The sequence below is a fragment of the Coregonus clupeaformis genome, chromosome 24 (genome assembly GCF_020615455.1).
Source record: "Coregonus clupeaformis isolate EN_2021a chromosome 24, ASM2061545v1, whole genome shotgun sequence".
Classification (NCBI taxonomy): Eukaryota; Metazoa; Chordata; class Actinopteri; order Salmoniformes; family Salmonidae; genus Coregonus; species Coregonus clupeaformis.
The window spans coordinates 40,235,571-40,263,222 of record NC_059215.1 but is presented as its reverse complement, the minus strand read 5'-3'; the positions used below and the strand labels follow the sequence as shown (position 1 = coordinate 40,263,222).

The window sequence follows — 27,652 nt, the reverse complement described above, 5'->3', positions numbered from 1 at the left end:
AAGACTTTGAGAACCACTGAGTTACAGTATCACATGTACTAACCTATGGGGAAACCCACACTAGGCTTGAGTACAGTGAGTACCATGGACTATGACTTCCAGTAAATCTCCACTGTCTCTCACCAAGGGACAGATTAGCCTGCTTCAGTGTCTCAAAATGCTTTAGCCTATATTCTCCAGCTCAGATGTCTTCAGGTTAGAGTGAAAGCAGCCATGTATGCAGTTTGTATCATATTTCTGTGGTGGGTTTCTGTGCATCATTTGTCTACCCTCTCTCATCTTGTTGGATGACCCTGATGTTTAAAGAGCATCTCTGTCTGCAGTTTCATTGCACACACACATGCTGCAGTGCTCTTGAATCTTTCAATAGGCTTTTTAATTATTAACACACATGAAATATGCACAGCACATGGTGGGTATGTGCTTGTATGTTCAGCTCTCAATGCAGCATGTAGACAGGGCCCATGGTCCAGACTCTTTGTAGACACACTGCACCAGAATCAATCAGGTGTGGCTCAAGTCAATGTGTGTTGCCATGTAGGCTATGCTCTGTAGGTGTGTGTGTGAATGAATGTGCATGATGGTATTTGATTATGGACATGAAATCCTGAAAGAACAAGACATGAAAAAACCTTTAGACACAAGGGATGTGAAGAAACCATTCCTTTATTGGTGTGAAGTCCCAGTCAGGAGGAGGGGCTAAAAACAGTGCTCTACACCAGACCCATGTCCACTCACTCACGTGGGGTGTGTCGCATGTGAAAATAATCAGACAAAAATTACTAAAAGAAACGTTCACCGCTTACTTAGACTACAGCAGTACTCGTGACTTTCTCTGGGATGGGGTGGAGTGTTGGGGAGTGGGGTACTGAACTTACAAGGGGTCAAGGGTCAAAAACACATTGACAATCCCATATTCACTTTTTAAATTTTTATTCTTTGATTCATACTTCTTATTCTCGGAGAGGGAGAGCGGGTGTGCCAGATGTGCTTCCCTGTTGATGTTTCCATGACAATGCTGTGATGCCGGTAGTGGTCTATTTGGCATTTGCGGAGCTGCTGAGCATCTTACGGACGGCCTGCGCGATGGCGTCACGGTCGATGCCGAAGATCTTGAGGAGCTCGGTGGGTTTGCCACTGCGGGGAACGTAGGCCACAGCCAAACGGTGCACATTGAAGCCGATCTCATTCACCACAGCAGAACACACGGCCTCTCCCAGGCCACCTAAATAATTACAACCACATGTCAGTCAATCACATTTATATTATAGCCCTTTTGACATCAACATTTGTAACAAAGTGTAAGACTAGGGAGCGCTATATTCTGGGTCTTCATAGGACAAATGTGTTAAGTGCTAAGACTACATATCTAACATCCTTCTCTAACTCATTTGTGTCCGTCTTGCTGAGCGGTCTGTCTTTGTCCAGTGAAGCCCCGCTGTGTTGTACAGCATGTACAGTAGCTGGCCAGTCAGTCCGATTGATACATCGACTTTGTCTTCCAATCCACTGACCCTGTATCACTGACCTGAGCCTCCCCGACAGGCATGCCACCACCCACTCATTGACTGACAATCAGGCCCGGGGTGGCGAAGGGGAGCCGGGGGCGAGAGAGGGCGTTCCACCACTCTACTGTAGTAGCCATCTGCACTATTAGGGTCCTTGAGGCCTGGGTCTCTCCACACAGCCCCTCTAATGCCCCTACCACAGCCTCCCTTTCCTCTCCCTCTTCCCACCCCCTGTGGCTCTGAGTGGACGCCCACCCCCATCCCCCACCATGTCCTTGCATGCTCACCTGTCATAATGCACTATTCATGCTCATGTATAGATGGGGGTGGGGATTGGGGGTTGTCACGGCATGGTTTTTCTCGGTTGGGGGTTAGTTAATGTTAAGATGCTGACTGTGGCATGGCTGTGCTTATTCATTTCTTTGTTAAGTTCCATCAACGGACTGTATAAATCCCAAAGGACAAATAAGGCAACTGCGCCAAAATAAAACCACACACACACACTTTTGGACTTGTGTTTTTCCCCCTTCCTGTTTTCTAGGTCAGTGAAAGCCCAAAGGCCAGAGCAGAGCTGAAGTGGAAAAACACTGAGGGACGCTAGTCTCTTCTCCTCCTCCTTCTTCACATGCTCAAATACTGCAGCCATGACACTTCTCAATATCATTTTACATTTACATTTTAGTCATTTAGCAGACGCTCTTAACCAGAGCGACTTACAGTTAGTGAGTGCATACATTTTCTTTTTCATATCAGAGAGCATCAACCACAAATCATTGGAATGCCTGGCAACTGCATAATGTTATATATATTACTACATACCTCAGAGGCACTCTACCACATATTCCACTGGAATAAGATAACCTGAGTTCAGAAGGCAGCCTGTGTGTGCAGAGTACCCACCCTCATAGTAGTGGTCCTCTACTGTGATGATGCGTCCCCTGGTGGCCTTGGCGTGCTCGATGATGGACTTGGAGTCCAGAGGCTTGATGGTGAAAGGGTCAATCACTCGAATGTTGATCCTCTCTGAGAGAGAAACACAAGATAATATAACGAGCTACAGAAAAGGACACACAGCACTCAGTCAATGTAAAAGAAGAATTCCTCCTAACCAATACCAGATAAAGAGTAGAATGAAATCTAGACTTTTGTCAATGCTGGAGACAGATGGCAGGAGCGCTGACTCTGTTGTTGGGGTGTTTATTTAAATGCTTATTTAAAGGGTGCCACTATCAGCCACTACAGTTGGCATATACTCCAGATCAGTGATAGGCAACTTTGATGTTGGTGGGGAACACCAAAAATCTGAACTCATCATGAGGGGCCGTAAAATATATATATATATATTTTGTGTGTGTGCCTTGAATTCTAAATAAATCACAGACAGTGTCACCAGCAAAGCACCCCCACACCATATAACACCTCCTCCTCCATGCTTCACGGTGGGAACCACACATGTGGAGATCATCCGTTCACCTACTCTGTGTCTCATAAAGACACGGCGGTTGGAAACAGAAATCTCACATTTGGACTCATCAGACCAAAGGACAGATTTCCACCGGTCTAATGTCCATTGCTTGTGTTTCTTGGCCCAAGCAAGTCTCTTCTTCTTATTGGTGTCCTTTAGTAGTGGTTTCTTTGCAACAATTCGACCATGAAGGCCTGATTCACGCAGTCACCTCTGAACAGTTGATGTTGAGATGTGTCTGTTACTTGAACTCTGTGAAGTATTTATTTGGGCTGCAATCTGAGGTGCAGTTAACTCTAATGAATTTATCCTCTGCAGCAGAGGTAACTCTGGGTCTTCCTTTCCTGTGGCGGTCCTTATCAGAGCCAGTTTTATCATTGCGCTTAATGGTTTTTGCGACTGCACTTGAAGAAACATTCAAAGTTCTTGAAATTTTCCAGATTGACTGACCTTCATGTCTTAAAGCAATGATGGACTGTCGTTTCTCTTTGCTTATTTGAGCTGTTCTTGCCATAATATGGACTTGGTCTTTTACCAAATAGGACAGTCCATCATTACTTTAAGACATGAATGTCAGTCAATACGGAAAATGTCAAGAACTTCGAAAGTTTCTTCAAGTGCAGTCGCAAAAACCATCAAGCGCTATGATGAAACTGGCTCTCATGAGGACCACCACAGGAATGGAAGACCCAGAGTTACATCTGCTGCAGAAGATAAGTTCATTAGAGTTACCAGCCTCAGAAATTGCAGGCCAAATAAATGCTTCACAGAGTTCAAGTCACAGACACATTTCAACATCAACTGTTCAAAGGGGACTGTGTGAATCAGGCCTTCATGGTCGAATTGCTGCAAAGAAACCACTACCAGAGGACACCAATAAGAAGAAGAGACATGCTTGGGCCAAGAAACAAGCAATGGACATTAGACCGGTGGAAATGTGTCCTTTGGTCTGGAGTCCAAATTGGAGATTTTTGGTTCCAACCGCCGTGTCTTTGTGAGACGCAGTGTGGGTGAACGGATGATCTCTGCATGTGTAGTTCCCACCGTAAATCATGGAGGAGGAGGTTTTATGTTATGGGGGTGCTTTGCTTGTGACACTGTCTGTGATTTATTTAGAATTCAAGGCACACTTAACCAGCATGTCTACCACAGCATTCTGCAGCAATACGCCATCCCATCTGGTTTGGGCTTAGTGGGACTATCATTTGTTTTTCAACAGGACAATGACCCAACACACCTCCAGGCTGTGTAAGGGCTATTTTACCATGAAGGAGAGTGATGGAGTACTGCATCAGATGACCTGGCCTCCACAATCCCAAGACCTCAACCCAATTGAGATGGTTTGGGATGAGTCGGACGGCAGAGTGAAGGAAAAGCAGCCAACAAGTGCTCAGCATATGTGGGAACTCCTTCAAGACAGTTGGAAAAGCATTCCAGGTGAAGAATGCCAAGAGTGTGCAAAGCTGTCATCAAGGCAAAGGGTGGCTATTTGAAGAATCTCAAATATAACATATATTTTGATTTGTTTAACACTTTTTTGTTTACTACATGATTCCATATGTGGTATTTCATAGTTTTGATGTCTTCATTATTATTCTACAATGTAGAAAATAGTAAAAATAAAGAAAAACCCTTGAATGAGTAGGTGTGTCCAAACTTTTGACTGGTACTGTGTGTTTATATATATATATATGTCTATATACATATATATACACACACACACACAGTGCATTCGGAAAGTATTCAGACCATCACTTTTTCCACAACCTTATTCTAAAATTGATTCAGTTATTTTTTTCCCTCATCAATCTACACAAAATACCCCATAATGACAAAGCGAAAACAGGTTTAGACATTTTTGCAAATGTATAAAAAAACAAAAAACTGAAATACCTTATTTACATAAGTATTCAGACCCATTGCTATGAGACTGGAAATTGAGCTCAGGTGCATCCTGTTTCCATTGATCATCCTTGAGATGTTTCTACAACTTGATTGGAGTCCACCCACCTGTGGTAAATTAAATTAATTGGACATGATTTGGAAAGGCACACACCTGTCTATATAAGGTCCCACAGTTGACAGTGCATGTCAGAGCAAAAAACAAGCCATGAGGTTGAAGGAATTGTCCATAGAGCTCCGACAGGATTGTGTCGAGGCACAGATCTGGGAAAGGGCACCAAAAAATGTCTGCAGCATTGAAGGTCCTCAAGAACACAGTGTTCTCCATCATTCTTAAATGGAAGAAGTTTGGAACCACCAAGACTCTTCCTAGAGCTGGCCGCTCGGCCAAACTGAGCAATCAGGGGAGAAGGGCCTTGGTCAGGGAGGTGACCAACAACCTGATGGTCACTCTGACAGAGAACCTTCCAGAAGAACAACCATCTCTGTAGCACTCCACCAATCAGGCCTTTATGGTAGAGTAGCCAGATTAAAGCCGCTCCTCAGTTAAAGGCACATGACAGTCTTGGAGTTTGCCACAAGGCACTTATAGGACACAGACCATGAGAAACAAGATTCTCTGGTCTGATGAAACCAAGATTGAACTCTTTTGCCTGAATGCCAAGCGTCACATCTGGAGGAAACCTGGCACCATCCCTACAGTGAGCATGGTTGTGGCAGCATCATGCTGTGGGGATGTTTTTCAGCGGCAGGAACTGGGAGACAAGTCAGGTACGAGGGAAAGATGAACGGAGCAAAGTACAGAGAGATCCTTGATAAAAACCTGCTCCAGATCGCTCAGGACCTCAGACTGGGGCGAAGGTTCACTTTCCAACAGGACAACGACCCTAAGCACACAGCCAAGACAACGCAGGAGTGGCTTCGGGACAAGTCTCTGAATGTCCTTGAGTGGCCCAGCCAGAGCCCAGATTTGAACCCAATCTAACATCTCTGGAGAGACCTGAAAATAGCTGTGCAGCAACGCTCCCCATCCAACCTGACAGAGCTTGAGAGGATCTGCAGAGAAGAATGGGAGAAACTCCCCAAATACAGGTGTGCCAAGCTTGTAGCGTCATACCCAAGAAGACTCGAGGTTGTAATCGATGCCAAAGGTGCTTCAACAAAGTACTGAGTAAAGGGTCTGAATACTTAGGTAAATGTGATCATTCCGGGGTTTTATTTTGCTAAAATGTTTTACAACCTGTTTTTCCTTTGTCATTATGGGGTACATTTTAGAATAAGGCTGTAATGTAACAAAATGTGAAAAAAAGTGAAGTTGGTCTGAATACTTTCCGAATGCACTGTATATCATTTTAAATTTACATTTTAGTCATTTAGCAGACGCTCTTATCCAGAGCGACTTACAGTTAGTGAGTGCATACATTTTCATACAGGCCCCCCGTGGGAATCGAACCCACAACCATGGCGTTGCAAGCGCCATGCTCTACCAACTGAGCTACATGGGGCCTTCAAAATGGGGGCTGCCACCAGTTGCCCTGCTCCGGATCATGCTGAACGGTCCAATGCCTTAGTGGGACAAGTCTCACAACAAAGTGTCAGTATGTGTGTGCTTGTGTGCATGTTTGTGTGTGTGTGCGCATGTTTGTGTGTGTGTGTGCGTGCAAGTGTCACTCAGAAGACGTTGATGCCATCAGTGCCTGGGTAAAGAGCACATTTGCTGACAGCGAATGTATAAAATAGACTGAGTTACAGTGACGGATCTATGTAACTTTCCGAAATTATGGTTCTGTACCTTTCTTTAGCATTTCAGCAGCTGCCAGTGCCTCATGAAGGGTCACGCCCGCTCCAATCACTGTCACATGATCATCGTTGGTCTTGTACACAACCTGGTGGACAGGAGATTGAGGTTTCTATTTTCTAGGCATATTCAAATGAAAATAATTTAGCAAGCATGTAAGTACTTTAAGACAGTTGTAAGTCTTTAAAGGAGCAGTGCAGTACATTTTTTAAAATATATATATTTCCACACTGTGAGGTTGGAATAATACTATGAAATTGTGAAAATTCTGATAATGCACTTTTAGTGTAAGAACTGTTTGAAAAGGCCTGAAATGTCAGCTTGTTTGGCTGGGTGGAGCTTTTTGTATACTGTAAGTTAATAGACCAATAGCAAAGAGAGTTTGCCCTCCTCTCTGCCAATAACAGCTAGTTTTCAGGTTACACATCCCTCCCAATAGACTCCTCCAATTAGGCCCCTTTCTTAGACAGTCCTAGCAAAATTCTTACTTGATATATTGAATTTTTCTAAGAAGCTATTTCTGTTCCATTTTGACCATTTTAATTGAAAACAATCACAGTAAGTTACTAAACTGTTACCCAGAAATGATTTGATATTGAGATAAAAGCAGCTGCATTGGCCCTTTAATTAGTCAGTGTGTATAGTAGATCTCAGCTATCATTGGTCTCCATACCTTTGCCTGTCCCACATGGAAGTCCTCGTTGCTGTTGTAAAGAACAGCGTTCTCTGGGCGACTGGTTCTGATGAAACACACACCCTGAAACACAGATGGAACATGTCAATCAGCCTCTGGACTTTCATTACCTTGTCATTTGTCAGACAGGTTTACTAAACAGAGCCATACTCAGCAGCTGTGGGAACCCAAGATATTGCAGAGTGAGCGCAAAGCAAGAGGCAGATGTGACAGAGGGGGTGCGGAGTACCTTTGTGTTGGCGGCCAGCTCCACAGCTTTTTCAGCGGACACACCGTCGCTAGGGTAGAAAATGGTTGCCGTGGGAATGGCTCTGAACATGGCAATGTCTTCAAGGCCCATCTGAGAAGGACCATCCTCTCCTAGAACACATACACGCACGTCGGATAGAACAGCACTTGGGGTGTTTGGGCTGGCTGAAAGTGAAAGCTACAGGACTGGCATGCGTTCAGTGGGGCGAGTCGGCGTGGGCATGCAATGTACCTGACGAACCAAAAGGAAACCTGGCCGCCCCGCCACCACCACTTCCATGACACAGAGAGAGAGAGAGGGAGGGAGGGAACGAGTGCTGGCCGGAGCCACACTGATACAGTAGTAGATGGAAGGAAGTGTGAAGAAACAAAATCAAAGTTCAGGATTCAGGAAATAATACAGGATTATACGACACGAGGTCAATTACAAGGGAACGATTCAACCCACTGCAGGAGTGTTACCAAAACGTTCAATCGAAACCAACTGAAGCCAAATGCCCTATCCGCCTAAACAGTTTTAGGGGAAGCACTGTGTTAGTACTGTGTGACAGTAAGCCAAGTCTTCTGCAGTGGGCTGAATCGGTCCCAGAGGAACAAGTGCTGAGAGCTACGTCAGGGTCACAGTGAGGAAGTCACAGGGGTCATTACACAGACAAGTCACTAGGGGGGGGGGGTCAAAGGTCAGTGGGCGGACTGACCGATTGACACACCGCAGTGGGAGCCACACAGGTTGATGTTGCTCTCGGAGATGGCGGCCATGCGAAGCTGGTCGTAGGCACGTGTGAAGAAGGTGGCGAAGGTGCTGGCGAACACCACGTTACGGTCCCGCGTGGCACAGCCCACTGCAATGCTCACCTGACAGACGAGGAGAGGGAGGAAAGCGGTGTTCATGATTAAAAGACCACATAGAAGCCTGAGCAACTTGTGTTCTCACATTCTGCCCAAAGTGCCTCACGTCATTCCTTAGACTCATAAGGAGGGAGCCATCATCTTTCAATTCATATGGCGGAGATTTTATATTTGTCCCATTTCATTTCCTGTTAGCCCTGAGAAATCCCATTCCCCATGAGGCCTTGCTAAGGGGATGGGGCCTGTGTGAGACATTGTCAGTGAGAACTTTTACTCACGAAAATACAGTATATTGGTGGTTTAAACAATGCCATGTACATTAGGTACAGCAAAGCAAAGTGTGTCGTTAGCTAGCATAGAGCATCGTTACTTAGATACTTAGAAAGCCAACAGAGCATTACAATGTTCCAATCCCTTAATAATATTCATATTTGATGTGACAGCATGACGAGCGTAAATCATTAATTCATCTAAATAACATCTGACCTATATTTTACTTCTCTATTGTGTGTGTGGGAGTCACAACTAGTCACAGGCCACAATACATCTCCATTAAACCTGCTAATGATGCCTCTGAAGGAACTGCCACTGGAATCTAGCCGAGACATTACGAATGAGTCTAAGTCTCTTAGCCAATCAGGCAGGAAGGGTAGAAGGATTCAGGCCCTAGAAGTGGGGGTGTGGCACTCTGTGTGTCAGAGGCGAATCATTCAGATATGAGGGTGGGACGAAGCAGAAGAGGCCGGTTTTAGACTATAGTGATGGATAAAGCTGAGTTGTGTGTCATTCTACAGCCGTTCAAATACAAAGACATGCAGGCCTACAGTTCGAATGGTCTGGATGGAACTTTGATGGTCATTTTGGATTGATGTCACATAGTCCTATCAATAACAGCGTATCATTATTCGTAAAAAAAGAAGAAGATTTTGTGAGCAGTACACTTCAGTTCAGCCTACTAGCCCTAGACTCAGGTCAGATATGTGGCATTGGGTGTCAGCTAAGCTTACCATGTTCTGCTCGGCAATGTAGCACTCGACGTAGCGTTCGGGGTGCTCGTTCTTAAAGAGCTCAGAGAAGGTGGAGTTCTTGGTGTCTCCATCCAGAGCCACCACATGCTTGTTGTAGCGGCCTAGCTTAGCCAGAGCCATGCCATAGGCCTTCCGCGTGGCAATCTGGAGCCAAACACAACCAATGGGTTAGTTCATTAAAAACACAGGTCAATGTAGCAGTCCATCACCATCATGTAAGTCAAGATAGTGCCTGTGCCTTGTTCCAGGACTTAAAGCATCTCTCTCTATCTAACGCTCTTGCTCTCTCTCTCAACTACACGCACGTACGCACACACCTTCTCTCCGAGTTTGTAGCTGGGTGCGCTGGGCATGCGGACGTTGCGCAGGCTGACGGGTGGGGCGTCCTCAGTGGGCGTGGCGGGGTACAGCCGCTTGTTGCTGTTCATGATGCGCGCCTGGATGTCCTTCATCACCCCCTCAGCCATCTCCTTGGGCACGGGCTTCCCATGCCAGCCCATCTTGTCCTCCGCAGCTATAACACACACAGAGAACATGATGAAATACACACACACAGACAGACAGACATCACACTACCTCACACCCAGCAAATACGGCTTTAGTATGTATATAACATAGTGCCCTCAAAGTTCATCACTAAGCTAAGGACCCTGGGACTAACCACCTCCCTCTGCAACTTGATCCTGGACTTCCTAACGGGCCGCCCCCAGATGGTAAGGGTAGGTAACAACACATCTGCCACGCTGATCCTCAACACGGGGGCCCCTCAGGGGTGCATGCTCAGTCCCCTCCTGTACTCCCTGTTCACCCATGACTGCATGGCCAGGCATGACTCCAACACCATCATTAAGTTTGCCGACGACACAACAGTGGTAGGCCTGATCACCGACAACGATGAGACAGCCTATAGGGAGGAGGTCAGAGACCTGGCCGTGTGGTGCCAGGATAACAACCTCTCCCTCAACGTGATCAAGACAAAGGAGATGATTGTGGACTACTGGAAATAAAAGAGGACTGAGCACGCCCCCATTCTCATCGACAGGCTGTAGTGGAGCAGGTTGAGAGCTTCAAGTTACTTGGTGTCCACATCACCAAACTATCATGGTCCAAACACACCAAGACAGTCGTGAAGAGGGCACGACAAAGCCTATTCCCCCTCAGGATACTGAAAAGATTTGGCATGGGTCCTCAGATCCTCAAAAAGTTATACAGCTGCACCATCGAGAGCATCCTGACTGGTTGCATCACAGCCTGGTATGGAAATTGCTCTGCCTCCGACCGCAAGGCACTACAGAGGGTAGTGCGTACGGCCCAGTACATCACTGGGGCCAAGCTTCCTGCCATCCAGGACCTCTATACCAGGCGGTATCAGAGGAAGGCCCTAAAAATTATCAAAGACTCCAGACACCCTAGTCAAGTGGTACCGGAGCGCCAAGTCTAGGTCCAAAAGGCTTCTACCCCCAAGCCATAAGACTCCTGAACAGCTAATCATGGCTACCCAGACTATTTGCATTGCCCCCCCCCCCCCACCCCCCTCTTTTACACTGCTGCTACTCTGTTTATTATTTATGCATAGTCACTTTAACTCTACCCACATGTACATATAACATAAATTACCTCGACTAACCGTTGCCCCCGCACATTGACTCTGTACCGGTACCCCCTGTATATAGCCTCCCTACTGTTATTTTATTTTACTGCTGCTTTAATTATTTTAAATTTTTTCCTTATCTATTTTTTACTTAACTTTATTTTTTTTTCTTAAACACTGCATTTTTGGTTAAGGGCTTGTAAGTAAGCATTTCACTGTAATGTCTACACCTATTGTATTCGGCGCATGTGGCAAATAAAATGTGATTTGATTTGATAAGCAGTGCATTGATTGGTGGACAATCTGCTTATTTTATATATCTGTTTGACATGATATCAGCATCAAATTGTCGTAAATTACATATTCCTGAACGCCCCCCTCTCTCATCACAAAGCCTTACACATGAGTGGCCATCAAAGACAATTCTATAGGTCAGGGCTCCACATCAAAAGCCATATTCTTATGACAACAGCCAGACAAAGGCCAGTGATCTGAGTATATCCTACACATTCTGAGGGATTAATAGGCTGCTGCAGCTAATGCGCTAAAGCACTGCCTGGATTACCACAGGTTTAGGTGCCCCTTATAGAAGACAGGCAGGGCTGATTCGGGTCTATCAGACATAACTTTATGTATTTTAAGGGACAGGCACAGATTATACCTTTTGGATTTTAGGATTAGTGGGGTTTGGTAGTAGGTATTGATGACAAAGCAGCAGCCGAGCACCACAGATATATTTGAATGTGAATGGGTAGAGGGGAGTCTTTCAGTATCCAAATCAAGCGGTGTTAGTATATTGCAGGAAAAGGCGGTGCTGCTAGCAGGGTTTCCATCTCATCCCCCTGGTATAGTATTAGGGTTTGGTTAGTCTCTGGGTGAACCCGTCTGTACTAGTACCTATAGGGGCGCATGGGATTGGGTATCTGTTGAGGTGTATTACTGTAGGGGAGTGTGTACCTGGGATTCCCTTGCCCTTGATGGTTTTGGCTATGATGGCGGTGGGCTGATGACGGGGTTGGCTCAGAACCTTAGTCAGCTCCTCCACACTGTGCCCATCCACAATGATGGCATTCCACCTACAAACACATGCACACACCAGGGAAGATTGGTGGGAGTCATTTACATTCTCAGGCCCACTTTCATGGTCTCTAGGCCACACATTTTCTAGGACAGACTTTCTCCCAGTACTCACCCGAAGGCTTCGCAGCGTTTCTGGTACTTCTCCACATGGTGCTGCAGGGGAGCTGGGTCACTCTGGCCCAGACGGTTGATGTCCAGGATGGCAACCAGGTTGTCCAGCTGGTAGTAGGAGGCAAAGGCCATGGCCTCCCACACCGAGCCCTCAGACATCTCCCCATCACCCAGCAGGCAGTACACACTGTAGCTACAGAGGGACAGACACAGACAGAATTAGACGCAAGATCACAGCAGCAAACTTTTGTAAAATATAAACACTAATAAACATGTACAGTTATGACTAATCCACACTTTTCAATTGATTACCACTTGATTGACTTAAGGGATGAAATGCAACACAAAGGAGCAGAAATATAATACTCTCCCTCAACATCTCCTCCCCTCTCGGCTTAAAATTTTCCACTCCCTTCATCTTCGAAATGAGCCCCCCTCAACCGCCCTCCCCGATACAGAGCGAACAGGAACAGTTGAAACCCTCTCGGAGCTCCTATCACCCTGCATGGTTAACAGGGTCTGACAGCTTTCCAGTCAAATAGACACATTCTCATTAAAGCGAGAAGATAGGCTGAGACACGACACATTATGGCACGCATTCCGAACCGGACAGCATTCCGGAGCCCAGAGAGGGAGCCACAGACACCTGGACCAGATCCCGCTTAACAGCCTCCCTCCCTGTTACTCCCAGTTACTCTTGCCTCAGGGGAGCTGCAGCACCTCTCACTACCCACAGACAGACAGAAAGCCCTTCCCTGCACCAACACACCAATGCAATTTAAATCAAATCAACACAATCTAAGACGTCTATGATGGTACACTACATGACCAAAAGTAAGTGGACACCTACTTGTCGAACATCTCATTCCAAAATCATGGGCATTAATATGGAGTTGGTCCCCCCTTTGCTGCTATAACAGCCTCCACTCTTCTGGGAAGGCTTTCCACTAGATGTTAGAGCATTGCTGTGGGGACTTGCTTCCATTCAGCCACAAGAGCATTTGTGAGGTCGGGCACTGATGTTGGGCGTTTAGGCCTGGCTCGTAGTCAGCGTTCCAATTCATCCCAAAGGTGTTCGATGGGGTTGAGGTCAGGGCTCTGTGCAGGCCAGTCAAGTTCTTCCACACCGATCTCAACAAACCATTTCTGTATGGACCTCGCTTTGTGCACGGGGGCATTGTCATGCTGAAACAGGAAAGGGCCTTCCCCAAACTGTTGCCACAAGGTTGGAAGCACAGAATCGTCTAGCATGTCATTGTATGCTGTAGCATTAAGATTTCTCATCACTGGAACTAAGGGGCCAAGCCCGAACCATGAAAAACAGCCCCAGACCATTATTCCTCCTCCACCAAACTTTACAGTTGGCACTACGCATTCGGGCAGGTAGCGTTCTACTGGTGTCCGCCAAACCCAGATTCATCCGTTGGACTGCCAGATGGTGAAGCGTGATTCATCACTCCAGAGAACATGTTTCCACTGTTCCAGAGTCCAATGGCGGCGAGCTTTACACCACTCCAGCTGACGCTTGGAATTGCGCATGGTGATCTTAGGCTTGTGTGTGACTGCTCGACCATGGAAACCATTTCATGAAGCTCCAATCTAACAGTTCTTGTGCTGACGTTGCTTCCAGAGGCAGTTGGAACTTGGTAGTGAGTGTTGCAACCGAGGACAGACAATTTTTACGCGCTTCAGCACTCGAGGGTCCCGTTCGGTGAGCTTGTGTGGCCAACCACTTTGCTGCTGAGCATTTGTTGCTCCTATACGTTTCCACTTCACAATAACAGCACTTACAGTTGACCGGGGCAGCTCTAGCATGGCAGAAATTTGAGGAACTGACTTGGAAAGGTGGCATCCTATGACAGAGCTACGTTGAAAGTCACTGAGCTCTTCAGTAAGGCCATTCTACTGCCAATGTTTGTCTATGGAGATTGCATTGCTGTGTGCTCGATTTTATACACCTGTCAGCAACGGGTGTGGCTGAAATAGCCGAATCCACTAATTTGAAGGGGTGTCCACATATTTTTGTATATATTGTGTATATGATCTAATAGCAGTGTGTTGACTGACTGGTTGTTATAACATATGAGTTGATGATAATGGTGATTATGTAGCTCGTTAATTACATGGTAATGAAGGGCAAAAGTAGATATCAAAATATGAATGGATAAATGACTGTTCTATTGTTTTGGAGGAATAATGCCTTGGTTGAGGCAAGTAGTCTAGTCTAAAGCTGATCTCTTCAGACAGAGATGCCACAGATTTGTCCCAGGGAGAGTACAAGGTGAGAACAGAACACAAACTGACAGCTCATACTGTCCAAACCGGTACTGAGAGCCCTCAGGCCGGTCTGGCAAACATAGAACCAACGACAGGGAAACGTTGTCTCAACGCACCCCCTCGTGAACCTGCACCAAATTGTTTTACGTTGACTTTGATTAGCTAAGCATGGATAATCATATTCAAACTCCATTTGCTAAATAAATTAAACATCTTCGCATTGAAAGTGATTCTAAGAAGCGGTATAGCTGTTCAATGTGCACTATTTCTATGCTTCCCATGCTTATGTTTAGTTTTTTATTACCCCTGTAAGTGAGGTTTTAAAGATGTAATGTGGCATTTTGACTCACTAATTCTCACCATCCTGCTAAGTGTATTTGACACACATTTGATTCACAGATCACTCTCTTTATCCGTGACCCTGACCTGAGCATGTAAGGCTGTGTGTTTTGGGGTCACAGACTATAAGAGAAAGATTGTGTAATGAAAGCAATCTTACATACAGATGAGTCAGAGTTGAGGCTGGATGCTACAGTAGCTCAGTAGTTTCCCTTAGAGAGGGGGGGGGGGGCAAGAGAGAGATTGCAAGGAAGAGAGAGAGGGCAGTATAGAGAAAGAGAGAGAGAGAGAGAGAGAGAGAGAGAGAGAGAGAGAGAGAGAGAGAGAGAGAGAGAGAGAGAGAGAGAGAGAGAGAGAGAGAGAGAGAGAGCAAAATAAAAAGGGTGGGGGGCGAAGGTCCAGTCATGCATCCTCCGAAAACATGACCCGCCAAACCGCGCTTCTTAACACCCACCCGTTTAACCCGGAAGTCAGCCGCACCAATGTGTAGGAGGAAACACTGTTCACCTGACGACGAGGTCAGCCTACAGGCGCCCGGCCCGCCACAAGGAGTCGCTAGAGCGCGATGAGCCAAGTAAAGCCCCCACTAGCCAAACCCTCCCCTAACCCGGACGATGCTGGGCCAATTGTGCGCCGCCCTATTGGACTCCCTGATCACGGCCGGTTGTGATACAATCCAGGATCGAACCCGGGTCTGTAGTGACGCGTCTAGCACTGTGATTCAGTGCCTTAGACCGCTGCACCACTCGGGAGGCCCAAGAGCACGTTTTTTTGTTGTTGTTGATTTTATTAGGATCCCCATTAGCCGACGCCAATGGTGACAGCTAGTCTTACTGGGTCCCGAAACATAACGAAAAAGACATTACAGACAAAATACTTTACCAATTATTTGGAAATGAAGACTACAACTGCCACGCAAGATCTCACCCCGTGGGGTCAAAATGATCACAAGAACGTTGAGCAAAAATCCCAGAACCACACGGGGGACCTAGTGAATGACCTGCAGAGAGCTGGGACCAAAGTAACAAAGCCTACCATCAGTAACACACTCGCCGCCAGGGACTCAAATCCTGCAGTGCCAGACGTGTCCCCCCTGCTTAAGCCAGTACATGTCCAGGCCCGTCTGAAGTTTGCTAGAGTGCATTTGGATGATCCAGAAGAGGATTGGGAGAATGTCATATGGTCAGATGAAACCAAAATATCACTTTTTGGTAAAAACTCAACTCGTCGTGTTTGGAGGACAAAGAATGCTGAGTTGCATCCAAAGAACACCATACCTACTGTGAAGCATGGGGGTGGAAACATCATGCTTTGGGGCTGTTTTCTGCAAAGGGACCAGGACGACTGATCCGTGTAAAGGAAAGAATGAATGGGGCCATGTATCGTGAGATTTTGAGTGAAAACCTCCTTCCATCAACAAGGGCATTGAAGATGAAACGTGGCTGGGTCTTTCAGCATGACAATGATCCCAAACACACCGCCGGGCAACGAAGGAGTGGCTTCGTAAGAAGCATTTCAAGGTCCTGGAGTGGCCTAGCCAGTCTCCAGATCTCAACCCCATAGAAAATCTTTGGAGGGAGTTGAAAGTCTGTGTTGCCCAGCGACAGCCCCAAAACATCACTGCTCTGGAGGAGATCTGCATGGAGGAATGGGCCAAAATACCAGCAACAGTGTGTGAAAACCTTGTGAAGACTTACAGAAAACGTTTGACCTGTGTCATTGCCAACAAAGGGTATATAACAAAGTATTGAGAAACTTTTGTTATTGACCAAATACTTATTTTCCACCATAATTTGCAAATAAATTCATTAAAAATCCTTCAATGTGATTTTCTGGATTTATTTTTCTCATTTTGTCTGTCATAGTTGACGTGTACCTATGATGAAAATTACAGGCCTCTCTCGTCTTTTTAAGTGGGAGAACTTGCACAATTGGTGGCTGACTAAATACTTTTTTTCCCCACTGTACATTACCATGTAGTGTGTGTGTGTTTGCATTTATCAGTTACACATACATGTCAGTACATACACACAACAAGTAGGTCACATGGGGGAGAGGCGTTGTGCCGTGAGGTGTTGCTTTATTTGTTTTTTGAAACCAGGTTTGCTGTTCACTTGCACTATATGAGATAGAAGGGAGTTCCATGCAATCATGGCTCTGTATAATACTGTATGTTTCCTTGAATTTGTTGTGGACCTGGGGACTGTGAAAAGGCCCTTGGTGTCATGTCTGGTGGGGTAAGTGCTGTGTGTAAGTTGACAAGTTGCAATTTCCAACACATTGAAGCGATGCAGTCAGTCTTTCCTTAAGTCTTAGCCAAGAGACTGGCATGCATAGTATTGATATTAGCCCTCTGATTACAATGAAGAGCAAAATGTGCAGCTCTGTTCTGGGCCAGCTGCAGCTTAACTAGGTCCTTCTTTGCAGCACTTAACCAGATGACTGGACAATAATCAAGATAAGATCAAACTAGAGCCTGCAGGACTTGCTTTGTAGAGTGTGGTGTCAAAAAAGCAGAGCATCATGGACAGATCTCTCCCAATCTTTACAACCATTGAATTAATATGTTTTGAACATGACAGTTTTACAATCTAAGGTAACACCAAGTAATTTAGTCTCCTCAATTTTCTCAACAGCCACACCATTCATTACCAGATTCAGCTGAGGTCTAGAACTTAGGGAATGATTTGTACCAAATACAATACACTTAGTTTTAGAGATGTTCTGGACCAGTTTATTACTGGTCACCCATTCTAAAACTGACTGCAATTCTTTGTTTAGGGTTGTAGTGATTTCAATAGCTGTGGTTGCTGACGCATATATATTTGTATTTGTATTTATTAAGGATCCCCATTAGCTGCTGCCAAGGCAGCAGCTACTCTTCCTGGGGTCCTGCAACATTAAGGCAGTTATATATAGGGTTGAATCATTAGCATACACAGACACACAGGCTTTGTTTAATGCCAGTGGCAGGTCATTGGTAAAAATAGAAAAGAGTAGAGGGCATAGAGAGCTGCCCTACAATACACCACACATTACATGTTTAACATCAGAGAAGCTTCCATTAAAGAAAACTCTGTGTTCTATTAGCTAGATAGCTCTGAATCCACATATGGGAGAGGTTTTTCAACAACAGATTTGGGAGAGTTTTTTCAACAACAGGTTATGGTCAATAATATCAAAGGCGTTACTGAAATCTAACAGTACAGCTCCCACAACCTCCCACAATCTTATTATACATTTATTTCAACCGATCATCAGTCATTTGTGTCAGTGCAGTACATGTTGTGTGCCCTTCTCTATAAGCATGCTGAAAGTCTGTTATTAATTTGTTTACAGCAACAGTTTTGCTAAGAGCTGGCAGCAAGCTGATAGGTTGGCTGTTAGAAACAGTAAAGGCCGCTTTACCATTCTTGGGTAGCGGAATGACTTTGGCTTCCCTCCAGGCCTGAGAACAAACCCTTTCCTCTAGGCTCAGATTAAAGATATGACATATAGGAGTGGCTATATGGTCAGCTACCATCCTCAGTAGCTTTCCATTTAAGTTGTCAATGCCAGGAGGTTTGTCATTATTGATCGATAACAATAATGTTTCCACCTCTCCCACACTAACTTTACAAAATTCAAAATTACAATTCTTTTTTCATTATTCGTTTTTTTAATGCACGAATATAATGGCTCACTGTTTGTTGTTGACATTTCCTGCCTAAGTTTGTCCACTTTGCCAATTAAGTAATCATTCAAATAATTGGCACCATGAAATGGCTTTGTGATGAATAAGCCATCTGATTTGATGAAAAATTGAGTTTAATTTGTTTTTCAGACCATCATTTAATTTAAAGTTTTTTTCCCATCATTCTTTAAATCATTGATCTTGGCTTCATAATACAGTTTCTTCTTTTTGTTTAGTTTAGTCACATAATTTCTCAATTTGCAGTAAGTCAGCCAGTCAGATGTGCAGCCAGACTTTCTAGCTACTCCTTTTGCCCCTTCTCATCATCAAGTGCAGTGTCTAGATGCTCCTTATTAATCACAACAACAAATATTGTTTACATCATCCACATAAGAGTCACAGTAAGATCTTCTCTATGATCTCTTATCCACTATTTTATGTCCAGCTTTTGGAACCTTGGCTTTCCTGGATATAGCCACTATATTGTGATCACTGCATCCAATGGGTACGGATACATCTTTAGAACAAAGTTCTACAGTATTAGTAAAAATGTGATCAATACATGATATAGTTGATAGTTCATGTTGATAGTTCCTGTAGTGTTTGTAAATACCCTGGTAGGTTGATCATTAACCTGAACCAGATTACAGGCACTGGTTACAGTGAGAACCTTCCTCTTGAGCAGACAGCTTGATGAAAACCAGACAATATGCAGGTCCCCAAGAAAGTAGACTTCTCTGTTTACATCACATACACTATCAAGCATTTCACACACATTATCTAGATAGGCATTCCTGTCTCTTCTGTAGATGTTATATCCTTGTTTTGCTACTGCTGTATCAAAGGAATTATCTAAGTGAGTCTCAGAAATGGCTAATATATTAATGTTATCTGATGTTAAGAAGGTTATTGATTTCATGAACCTTATTTCTAAGGCTACATATATTAATATGGACCATTTTTAGCCCTTTCCTGAGTAGCTTATCAGAGATAGACATAATATGAAAAATAACAAACAAAGCAAGGGTTAGTAGTGAGAGAGATAAGGGAGTGAGAAGAGCAAAAGAGAGTGGCTCTCTCGCAGCCCTGATTATTAGAGCAGAAGAATTGACTGAACACAAAATGCAGAGAAGGCGCAGCCAACCCATCACACATATACATTCTACGGCAGACTGCTTTGTTATGCGGTCCGAAAATGAAACCAGAGAATAGCAACAAAACAAAAAAATATTTAAACGTTTTTCAAAGTCTATCCCTAACCCCAAAGTACAGCACAGCTATCCTCTACTGTTATAGCTTTGTCTATGTATTCAGATATGAAGGGGAATCTGCTTTGTCATATGCAGATTGCCATAGACAGCATTCCAGGCTCCATTGTCTGCCAGTGTTCACATGGCCATTCTAGAACTCGTCGTGCACAATAAAGAAGCTGGCTTCCAAACCATGTTCAGTAGTGAAACGGCCAGCCTCTCTCCACGCCCCTACATACAAGACCAGCTATGGCTGTCAGCTTGCATCTACTCTCCTTAGGGGAGCTGAAATGTCAGATGTCAGGTTGAGTTATTGTTTGCTGAGAGTGTGCACCATGAGTATAGGTGTGTGTATTGTGTCCATGCATGCCTTTGTCTATGAATGGGCCACTCTATGCCTATGTGTGGGAGAGTATCACAGTATATGTTCATAGTAGGTGTATCTGATGTATTTAATTGCATATATTTCCTTGTGCTTACTTCCCTTTGTCTATGCTATGTATCTGATTATTTGTGTGTTGGTCTATCTCTGTGTGTTCTTGTATAGCCAGACAACGTATGACCACGCAACTAAAGCATGACCTTAGAGGGGTGTCGAGCATCTCACTGAGTTCTATGCGAAAGTCCATATTATGTACAGAGGTGTGTATGTGGGAGTATGGTCTCACCTGGCCTTGTCAAAGTATTTCCCAGTGTAGGCCATCCCGCAGGCAGCCCCTAGACCCTGTCCAAGAGAGCCGGTGGCCACATCCACAAACTGCTGTTTCTGTTTACACACACAAATGTTAGACATTACACAAACACATCACAGCACATAATAAACCTGCATTACACCAACAAACACACATTCATCAAAGTCATCAAACATTACATCAATTATACTGTTAAATTGCGCAGACATCAACTAATCCCACACAAAGACTACCTGCTCAGCCAAAACACACCCACATTCAGTCTCATTACCATCAAAATCACATACTGTCCACAAAACACACACTTCCTCTCAAACACACTTCCTAAATATACACATTCATTCAGTGGTCATATTAACAGCTCAACAGGGTAAATCAATGTGTAAGCATTATATGAAGAGACACTGAATCCATTGAGGGAATCAGTGTGTGTGAACAGAGCATGGCATTACTAGGAAGTTACTCTGCGTGCACACAAAAGGGGCCTTGGACAGCCTGTCTCTGTCACACAAGCACAGCTTTGTGACATACACTCTACACTACAGTATATAGTGTATGTTGTGTGCTCAGACTTCCTCTCTTCAACAAGGGAATACCAGTGCTCTGAAAAAGAGACAAGTTTGGCATTGGAGGATACATTTGACCATGTTAGTTGTAGTTCAGAAGAGACCACAGGTAACAAACAGTCATGGGTGAACGGGTCTGAAGAAGAAAGGGCCAAAGATAAGCCAGGCTTTTGAAAGGCTGACTCTCGCTGGGTTAGTGGAGTGAAGAGATGATTTGTGGGCCAAACAAGGTTGTGTCATGTGGATTGATAGGTCACTTCCTGATCCTGTTCTCACCGGCACAGGATGTCCCTCCAGGATGGAGTCGACCTTACGGAGGTTGAGCAGTTCGCTCTCCTTCAGGTAGCCTGTCTCGGCCCACACCGCGTAAAGCACCGGGGCTGCATGACCCTGGAGGAGAGAGAGAGAGCGGGACAGAGTTAGAGAGAGAGAGAGAGAGAGAGAGAGAGAGAGAGAGAGAGAGAGAGAGAGAGAGAGAGAGAGAGAGAGAGAGAGAGAGAGAGAGAGAGAGAGAGAGAGAGAGAGAGAGAGAGAGAGAGAGAGAGAGAGAGAGAGAGAGAGAGAGAGAGAGAGAGAGAGAGAGAGAGAGAGAGAGAGAGAGAGAGAGAGAGAGACAGGGACAGAGTTAGAGAAAGAGAGAGAGACAGAGTTAGAGAGAGAGAGAGAGAGAGAGAGAGAGAGAGAGTGAGAGAGAGAGAGAGGGAGGGACAGAGTTAGAGAGAGATAAAGAGAGGGAGCAACAGAGTTAGAGAGAGAGAGAGAGAGAGAGAGAGAGAGAGAGAGAGAGAGAGAGAGAACAGTCACACAGATACAAGTTATGCAGACAGAACATACACAACGGACCCTAGCTATTGTAAACAAACTTCAACCATTCACTGCAACCACCTTGTATAGCTGTTATTCCCTATGTTAGACTCTCACATACAGTATCACACTCTGTGCCTGGACCACTTTCACTTCTGGGATTGAGAAACTCATCCCAAACGTTCTTCCTTCCACACCTCCAAATGAATGATATTCCAGTAGTCCCAATAGGATTACATTCCCGCCTCCCAGTCTGTCTCCTAAAGGTCCCAGGTTCCTGCACCAGGTTACATGCTTACTCTACAAATTGGGCCTTTAAAAACTCTAATCATATGGCTGGCTCTTCCCAGCACAGACTGGCCAATGCAATCTGACTGGTTAAAATCCTATGAATATACAGCTTTCCATCAATTCATCAGGTCGTTTCTTGGAAATGAAATTAGTTTGATACAGAGCCCTGGTGCTGGCTAAGGGCTCTAACCACTCTGACAATCTACTCTGGCAAACTTGATTGAACTGAGTCTGATGCCCAGGTGGGCACTGAAAGACGTGTCCCACATCTGTCCAATGAGGCTGATGAGGTCATTAAGGAAGGGGAGGAGCTTAGCTACTACAGTAGGCCTTACCTTAGAGGTGAACATGTAGGCACTGCTTTAGAATGGATTTGGCAGACGGCACACTCACACATACTTTATCACAAACTCAATAACATAGAATTTAAACAGGTTGAGCACAGAGCCATTAAGGTTAAATCACTTCAAATTAATAAGGGAAAGTGCACCTTTGGAAGCCTTCACACTGTGCATATAAACGTTTTACAACTATCTGGGCCTGGGATGCCTGTATTCCCCTGGAGGGAGGTTTAGTGGTTAGGGATGTCTAGACGGGGTGAGAGTGGTACCTTGGAGAGGACGAAGCGGTCGCTGTTGATGTTCCGGGGTTCCTCAGGGCGGTACTTCATGGTGTTGAAGAAGAGCACAGACATGATCTCTGCCACACTGCAGCATGATGTGGGGTGTCTGAAGGCCAGAGAGGACAGGAAAAGGGGTCAGACCAGGGCTCTGACTGACACATGCACAAATAAACACACACCTCCATGTGCTCAGGTCACACTGAAGTGTATAGCTGGAAAGTGTCACACACACACTAAATGACCTACAATCAGTATAGACTATTACATGGTCCTCCCATATTTCCAGTAGACACACACATGCAGACACATTGACAGTCAGAGCCAAGACTTCACACAAGACGCACACACTGTTGGAGCATCAAAGGAAACAAAGGCATCTTCAGCTCTACTTGATCACCCAGACTTCAACTCTGATTTTCATTCTTCATTGAGTGCTGGGGTAAGCCTATATTAGTCTGTGTACCAACTGTAATAAAGCGTTAACACTACAGTGAGGGAAAAAAGTATTTGATCCCCTGCTGATTTTGTACATTTGCCCACTGACAAAGACATGATCGGTCTATAATTTTAATGGTAGGTTTATTTGAACAGTGAGAGAAAGAATAACAACAAAAAAATCCAGAAAAACGCATGTCAAAAATGTTATAAATTGATTTGCATTTTAATGAGGGAAATAAGTATTTGACCCCTCAAAAAACATGACTTAGTACTTGGTGGCAAAACCCTTGTTGGCAACAACAGAGGTCAAACGTTTCTTGTAGTTGGCCACCAGGTTTGCACACATCTCAGGAGGGATTTTGTCCCACTCCTCTTTGCAGATCTTCTCCAAGTCATTAAGGTTTCGAGGCTGACGTTTGGCAACTCGAACCTTCAGCTCCATCCACAGATTTTCTATAGGATTAAGGTCTGGAGACTGGCTAGGCCACTCCAGAACCTTAATGTGCTTCTTCTTGAGCCACTCCTTTGTTGCCTTGGCCGTGTGTTTTGGGTCATTGTCATGCTGGAATACCCATCCACGACCCATTTGCAATGCCTTGGCTGAGGGAAGGAGGTTCTCACCCAAGATTTGACGGTTCATGGCCCTGTCCATCGTCCCTTTGATGCGGTGAAGTTGTCCTGTCTCCTTAGCAGAAAAACACCCCCAAAGCATAATATTTCCACCTCCATGTTTGATGGTGGGGATGGTGTTCTTGGGGTCATAGGCAGCATTCCTCCTCCTCCAAACACGGCGAGTTGAGTTGATGCCAAAGAGCTCAATTCTGGTCTCATCTGACCACAACACTTTCACCCAGTTCTCCTCTGAATCATTCAGATGTTCACTGGCAAACTTCAGACGGGCCTGTATATGTGCTTTCTTGAGCAGGGGGACCTTGCGGGCGCTGCAGGATTTCAGTCCTTCGCAGCGTAGTGTGTAACCAATAGTTTTCTTGGTGACTATGGTCCCAGCTGCCTTGAGATCATTGACAAGATCCTCCTGTGTAGTTCTGGGCTGATTCCTCACCGTTCTCATGATCATTGCAAACACACGAGGTGGGATCTTGCATGGAGCCCCAGGCCGAGGGAGATTGACAGTTATTTTGTGTTTCTTCCATTTGCGAATAATCGCACCAACTGTTGTCACCTTCTCACCAAGCTGCTTGGCGATGGTCTTGTAGCCCATTCCAGCCTTGTGTAGGTCTACAATCTTGTCCCTGACATCCTTGGAGAGCTCTTTGGTCTTGGCCATGGTGGAGAGTTTGTAATCTGATTGATTGATTGCTTCTGTGGACAGGTGTCTTTTATACAGGTAACAAGCTGAGATTAGGAGCACTCCCTTTAAGAGTGTGCTCCTAATCTCAGCTCGTTACCTGTATAAAAGACACCTGGGAGCCAGAAATCTTTCTGATTGAGAGGGGGTCAAATACTTATTTCCCTCATTAAAATCCAAATCAATTTATAACATTTTTGACATGCGTTTTTCTGGATTTTTTTGTTGTTATTCTGTCTCTCACTGTTCAAATAAACCTCCCATTAAAATTATAGACTGATCATTTCTTTGTCAGTGGGCAAACGTACAAAATCAGCAAGGGATCAAAAACTTTTTTCCCCTCACTGTAATTCCCAACAATCAATCCTCTATTTGCCTGTTACATAGGGCAGACCCTCTTCAATACATTCAGTCAGGGTTAGACAGTTACCCAACACTTTAGACAGTTTTATTACAGCAGACCACAAAAGCACTTATTTTGTTTATTGCCAAAACTCCATGCTTGAAGCAAAATGCAAAAGACATCAATATAACAAGGTTTTTTTGAAAGCATCTATAACATATTGAGATTCCAAACAGTGCATGCCCATTTGTAATACTTCACCATAGCACAGGTGCCAGGTACCCACCAGAATTTGTTTATATATATATATTTTTTAATTCAACCTGAAACAGAAAGGTGGTCAAAACAGACAATGAATAAATGAAATATTTATTGAATTAAATCATCAATAAACAGATAAATAAATGTAGAAACATTTACTAAAGGGTTGATGTCCCTGGTTATTATGGCTCTAATAGCATATTTTATGTGAGCTGTTTACTATACTGTAATAAATAGGCCTAAGGAAATAAGAAAATCGAATGAATGAATGTCTCAAAATATAAACTACATTTGTTCTAACAACATTTACTCCTATCTGTCATTTCTCTTTCCCCAATATCGTGTGCCGAAAAAATATATACCAAGGACAAGCCTGAATAAATAATTATAGAAAGGGAGGGCATTGGTCGGTGATTGTCCAGGTCCCGGTGGGCCGACAAGCATCAATCAGCCCGTCAACAATCGTTTCGCTCTGCGAAGAGGAAGGCACTAACGCGGTCCCTTTAGTTGCAGTGGACGAACCCCACGTCGCCACCACGTGTAACGACCCATTCATTATTGAATCAGATTGAATGAGTTTTCGCTCTCATCTTACATAACCAGAAAAAATATGCATTCAAAGATAAAAAGGCATACCGTTACGTTACTGCACAATCGAAAATAATGTATCAATGCACCTGCAACGAGTAGTCTATTACAACATAATAAGACAACAAAATTGCTGCACATTTTATCTACATCTATATGTAATAGCATGGTTTAAAACCCACATTTTATTCATGTCAAATATTAATGCCAAATGGATGGCATTGTAAGGGTAAAATTAAGAACAGTAGCCTTTTCTGGAGCGATGCGTAATACACGCACACAATGTCCGAGCCATGGACATTACGCATGTAAACCTATCACATAGTCTGCATGGACACCTCATATCGCACATTTCTTTTTATTTTGAAGCATTCTTTAAAGCATGGTGCTTACCCACTGCCTGCAGCAGTTGTAGCCTTGATAGAATTGATCCTGAGCCGGTTGGCGATGTTCCTAAGCGCCTGCAGGGTCTGCTGGTCGGGTTTGTGATAGTCCTCCATCTGTGCGCACTTCTGTCAAAAATAAATTTTAACTAAGTAAAATACTGTCCGGGATAAAAACACGAACAACGTCAGGGTAAAGATCGCCTTGAACCTGTGCCGGGGATAGAGTCAGAGAGAATGACAGAGTGAGGGGGCGTTGGTAAACCTATGAATATGGCTAATCTAGAGCTAAAGGGTGAGATAGACAGCACACGGGCTCAACGATCGCAGAGTGCGTTTGCGTGGCAGTGCACAAAGTAGCTTAAGTCCCAAACCGTCACACATGGGCGAAATGGTGGAGGCGGAGTTGCCAAGGGCAAGTGCAATGGACTTACTGTCACGCCCCCGTCCTCACTCGGCGTCATACACAGCCGCTCGTACTGCAGGGCCACACAACAGGGCTGGCAGCGGCATAATGACCTTTCGTAGGCTAATCTTTGCTACTTCTGTCAAAGACCAGGGAAAAGTGCAGGATTGCAATGGCATATACTGTAGGTAGTTAGCTATAAGACAGCTATTTGGTCTCCATTGGTACATTAGTACAGGGGTTCCCAAACCTTTTCACTCGGCCCCCCTTCCAGCATTGGGGAACAAGGTATGTAATGACTAACATGACTAGAGGAACTGATGATGCACTACCCAATTTCGAAATTGCACCTTGTGCATTCTACTATTACAACTTTCAAGAGTACGTTTAGGGGGCACAACCCACAGTTTGGGAACCACTGCAATAGTTAACCTACTACAGTACATATTGCCTACTACTGGAATTGTAGTTAAAGAATTAAAGAACCGCGTTGCTGAAACTGTTGAGGATGGATGGGGAGGGTTCACAAATTACACTGTACTAACCTAGGCTAATGATAATCTATGTTCCCACAGTGTTGACCTGACTCACTCACAAAAGTGGCACCATGAGTTGATTGAAAAGATGGCCACTGGCCCTCCCGAGTGGTGCAGCGGTCTATGGCCCAGCACTGTCCGGGTTAGCGGAGGGTTTGGCCGGGGGTGCTTTACTTGGCTCATCGCGCTCTAGCGACTCCTTGTGGCGGGCCGGGCGCCTGCAGGGTGACTTCGGCCGTCAGTTGAGCGGTGTTTCCTCCGACACATTGGTGCGGCTGGCTTCCGGGTTAAACGGGCGGGTGTTAAGAAGCGCGGTTTGGTGGGCCATGTTTCAGAGTACGCATGACTCGACCTTTGCCTCTAGAGTCCGATGGGGAGTTGCAGCGATGAGAAAATATCGAAATTGGGGAGATAAAGGGGGGTAAAATACAAAATAAAAGATTGCCACTACTATAGAGTATAAAACAAAGGCTATGGATTAATGGGGCATACTGTGTGTAGTGCAGTAAAGAACACTGGCGACTGGGACAGGTCATTGCATTGGAAATGGAATTTTCTGTCGAAAACCGTAACCCGGTTGCCCTCTAGTGGCTTTATCC

At 44.9% G+C, this 27,652-nt stretch overlaps 1 protein-coding gene across 2 annotated transcripts; it reads right to left on the bottom strand.

Annotated features, from left to right (window-relative positions):
* Positions 1–648: 648 nt before the first annotated feature.
* Positions 649–26,480, bottom strand: LOC121538131 (transketolase). 2 transcript variants are annotated; one of them, XM_041845922.2, is made up of 14 exons: positions 26,122–26,480; positions 22,778–22,895; positions 21,349–21,462; positions 20,483–20,580; positions 12,277–12,468; positions 12,042–12,160; positions 9,811–10,007; positions 9,473–9,637; positions 8,327–8,471; positions 7,597–7,727; positions 7,347–7,430; positions 6,668–6,761; positions 2,409–2,531; positions 649–1,225 (listed from the first exon to the last, which is right to left on the bottom strand). In XM_041845922.2, exons 1-14 carry the CDS (start codon positions 26,226–26,228, stop codon positions 1,038–1,040), a joined length of 1,875 nt encoding a protein of 624 aa, XP_041701856.2. In that variant the 5' UTR covers positions 26,229–26,480; the 3' UTR covers positions 649–1,037. The 2 variants fall into 2 exon arrangements, with proteins under 2 accessions (XP_041701856.2, XP_041701855.2); XM_041845921.2 differs by having other exon boundaries at positions 8,315–8,471; positions 26,122–26,478.
* Positions 26,481–27,652: the final 1,172 nt, after the last annotated feature.